Source organism: Sinocyclocheilus grahami, unplaced genomic scaffold, assembly GCF_001515645.1.
Source record: "Sinocyclocheilus grahami isolate Dianchi unplaced genomic scaffold, SAMN03320097.WGS_v1.1 scaffold543.1, whole genome shotgun sequence".
NCBI lineage: Eukaryota > Metazoa > Chordata > Actinopteri > Cypriniformes > Cyprinidae > Sinocyclocheilus > Sinocyclocheilus grahami.
In genome coordinates, this window is record NW_015505722.1 from 1,423,203 (window position 1) to 1,427,669 (window position 4,467).

The 4,467-nt window shown below is 35.3% G+C and overlaps 1 protein-coding gene across 1 annotated transcript in view; it reads left to right on the forward strand.

Annotated features, from left to right (window-relative positions):
• Positions 1 to 1,328, forward strand: part of irx5b (iroquois homeobox 5b) — a 3,029-nt gene extending 1,701 nt beyond the window's left edge. Inside the window, exon 3 of the mRNA XM_016238602.1 lies at positions 814 to 1,328. Coding sequence (XP_016094088.1) covers positions 814 to 1,328 — 515 coding nt within the window. The remainder of the gene's footprint in view (positions 1 to 813) is intronic.
• The last annotated feature ends 3,139 nt before the right edge of the window (positions 1,329 to 4,467 follow it).

Sequence of the window (4,467 nt, forward strand, 5' to 3'; positions counted from 1 at the left end):
TATATATATATATATATATATATAACACATTATATATATATATATTATGTTTGAATAAATGTTAATAACAAATAAGGATGTATGAGATTACAAAAAGGTGAACAATTTTGTGGTTTAACCATCAAGTAAAAAAGGCAATAATTTTATTGCACCATGCATACTGTAAACAACTAGTTTTCAATAATAATAGGCTAATACAGGAGCTTTTGAGTCATGAATCATAATAAGTTTCCACAGGGTTTAGATCCTTTTCAGGAAAAATATATTTTTTTTAAATCTTTTTTTTTTTTTTTACAAATAAATAATTAAATAATAACCTTGACAAACTACGGTGTACAATATAATTTACTGTTTGAATGTTTTTCTTGTCACATGATAACAAAATAACCCCAGTATGTTGCAATGCCTTTGATTTGGAAGACAGACGTTTAATAAAAAATGCCTCGACAATATTTTAAAACAAAAGGGGGACAATAATTTGCATCCCTTTGATTAGACTTTTTTTCCTAACAGGTTTTACAAAAAAGTTCCTACAAACCTTTAACCTCTCACATTTATTATAGCTATTTTATTTTATTTTTTATAGATTTCCAGAAGTCATTGTTCCATAGTATGTATGACCTATAGCCTATATAGAACAAATATCGTTGGCATATATATATATATATATATTATAAAAGCTATTAGTCTATTTTACAAATATTGTAGGCTTATACATATTTTACATGCTATGTGTCTGTTCCTAACAGACATGCCTAACAGTAGGCTAATAATCCTATCATAATTTGATCGCAGTTGTCGATGACTGCACAGAAAACCGCACGGAAGATCAAGACGACGACGCGACGGATAGTGTTATCATCGACTGTGGAGAAGAAGAGAACCGGACAGTGTCTGTGTCTCCGGTGCCCACGACCTCCTCTCCCCAAAACGAGCTGAGCGAAGCCAAGAGGCCCCTCAGTGAAAACTGCAAACCCACATCTGTTCTTCACTCCGCAAACCCGACCCCCAAACCCAAACTGTGGTCTCTGGCCGAAATTGCTACGTCGGATAAGGGGAGTGACGAAGCGTCACAGACATCAGGGGCGTTATCGCCCGCCGGGTCACCAGCGCAGTGCCCCTTTCCCCCCAGACCCTTATACTACACATCTCCTTTCTATGCGGGCTTCACGAACTATGGCGCTTTCGGACACCTGAACGGCGCCGGTTCAAACTCCGCGCATCTGAACGGAATTAATCAGGCTGTGTTGCACAGAGCGAGAGACAGCAGGCTGACTCTGGAGATGTGCAAAGAACTCGCATTCGAGCACAAGAGGGCGAATATTTAGTGTTTTTATTTATTATTGCTTTATTTAAACGCATTTTCAGTATGACCAATGGCAAATAAAAAAGCGTTATTTCTGAACTTTACAGGAAGCATACAACTTTTTATAGCTATTTAAAAAGGAAATTGTATGGAAACATTCTTTTCTTTACATATCTATCATTTATTGTGAGATGTTTGTGCAAGAGGCCAAAGTACTAATTTAAAATATTTTTGGTAATACCTATCAGCTGATTACATTATTTAAATGTTTTCTTTGCTTTAAGGGCCAGATCTTCACTCATTGATCATCTGTGCCATTTTTGCTAGATCTACTTGGATCATGTTTTGGATTTTCAAGCAAATTTGGCAATGCATATTCTAGAATCAGTGGTTTTGTTCGTGGCTATGCACATGTTCTCTTTAAACGTAAAATACATAAATCACACCCATTTTATTAAGAAATGTTGGAATAGATATGCGAGAGTCACTTTTATATGCTTGCAGGTCCAGTTAATGAAATTCTCTCCCTGGTCTGAAGACATCAGTAAAGAAAATTTAGTATCTGCAATTTTATTGTGCCCAAGATATTCTTTACATATATTGTGTCCCATTATGGATTATTCTATCATCTGTTCTTTGCAGAATGGTGTGCAGTGCCTTCCTGGTTTGCTCACAACTGTGCTACACATTGACTCAAAGAAAACACTCAATAACTGTAACACTCGCCTCCTGGGCATAATACAGTGGATAAATTGTAAATTTAAATAGCACAAGTCAACATTTATTGCAGGGGGATTATGGGACAGTACTCTTAAGTGGAGGAGATATTAAATGTATGCTCCATAAAACATCTTATGAACTGTGTGTTGCTTTTTTCCTGTTATGTGGGAACAGCGAGGGGCTAAAAATGTTCAAAGAGCATTTTAAAAGGTATTAAACGTGTAAATTCAAAATTGAGTAAACTCTTTGCAAGAAAGGCAGGATTACCACAGATTCCCCATTTCTGCTCGAATAGCAGAGTCCGACATCAACAAACATCAGAGAAGCGACTCAGGCCCCGTGGCTTACAGGGGTAGTAATACAACGTTTTTGTACACAAAACCATGAAAAGAGGTTGCAAGGACTTGAAAAGCTCTCTAATCCCTCCAGTAAATTCTAAATTTGGGTATATATTTATACATGGCGCAATGCTATTTCACAATTTACTGAATTCAAAGCTTTGTAACTGAAGAAGCTCTGGCGAAACTATCCAAACTATCCAATCATCTTGTGACCAATCTCACATTCAACACAGTCATTTTATCTTTTTATTGCTTTACAAGGGGGTTTTAGGGCTGCTAGAGATGAGTTTTCGTCTCTTTTCTCGATGTGTAAACACAAAATATCACTAGTAATTGCTGTAAAATGGGACCTGACTGCACAGATGATACATTTGTTGCCAATATATCTTTCTTCTAGTTCTGTTGTTGGCAGCTGTTAAATATGCTTTACTGCATAAATGTTTAATGTCTTTTATAGAGGTGTCATTTTGCCATCTCTAATTTTAATAAAAAAAATTATATATTTCAATAATTAGGCTTTTTTTTTTTGTGAAATACACATTCCAAATCTGATACTATACATTTGGGCTTTTTCTTCTTTTTAAAGGATGTTACAAGAAGTATCCAATGACATTTAGTGTTTTTATTTATTATTGCTTTATTTAAACGCATTTTCAGTATGACCAATGGCAAATAAAAAAGCGTTATTTCTGAACTTTACAGGAAGCATACAACTTTTTATAGCTATTTAAAAAGGAAATTGTATGGAAACATTCTTTTCTTTACATATCTATCATTTATTGTGAGATGTTTGTGCAAGAGGCCAAAGTACTAATTTAAAATATTTTTGGTAATACCTATCAGCTGATTACATTATTTAAATGTTTTCTTTGCTTTAAGGGCCAGATCTTCACTCATTGATCATCTGTGCCATTTTTGCTAGATCTACTTGGATCATGTTTTGGATTTTCAAGCAAATTTGGCAATGCATATTCTAGAATCAGTGGTTTTGTTCGTGGCTATGCACATGTTCTCTTTAAACGTAAAATACATAAATCACACCCATTTTATTAAGAAATGTTGGAATAGATATGCGAGAGTCACTTTTATATGCTTGCAGGTCCAGTTAATGAAATTCTCTCCCTGGTCTGAAGACATCAGTAAAGAAAATTTAGTATCTGCAATTTTATTGTGCCCAAGATATTCTTTACATATATTGTGTCCCATTATGGATTATTCTATCATCTGTTCTTTGCAGAATGGTGTGCAGTGCCTTCCTGGTTTGCTCACAACTGTGCTACACATTGACTCAAAGAAAACACTCAATAACTGTAACACTCGCCTCCTGGGCATAATACAGTGGATAAATTGTAAATTTAAATAGCACAAGTCAACATTTATTGCAGGGGGATTATGGGACAGTACTCTTAAGTGGAGGAGATATTAAATGTATGCTCCATAAAACATCTTATGAACTGTGTGTTGCTTTTTTCCTGTTATGTGGGAACAGCGAGGGGCTAAAAATGTTCAAAGAGCATTTTAAAAGGTATTAAACGTGTAAATTCAAAATTGAGTAAACTCTTTGCAAGAAAGGCAGGATTACCACAGATTCCCCATTTCTGCTCGAATAGCAGAGTCCGACATCAACAAACATCAGAGAAGCGACTCAGGCCCCGTGGCTTACAGGGGTAGTAATACAACGTTTTTGTACACAAAACCATGAAAAGAGGTTGCAAGGACTTGAAAAGCTCTCTAATCCCTCCAGTAAATTCTAAATTTGGGTATATATTTATACATGGCGCAATGCTATTTCACAATTTACTGAATTCAAAGCTTTGTAACTGAAGAAGCTCTGGCGAAACTATCCAAACTATCCAATCATCTTGTGACCAATCTCACATTTTGATCATTTTGAGTCATTTTATCTTTTTATTGCTTTACAAGGGGGTTTTAGGGCTGCTAGAGATGAGTTTTCGTCTCTTTTCTCGATGTGTAAACACAAAATATCACTAGTAATTGCTGTAAAATGGGACCTGACTGCACAGATGATACATTTGTTGCCAATATATCTTTCTTCTAGTTCTGTTGTTGGCAGCTGTTAAATATGCTTTACTGCATAAA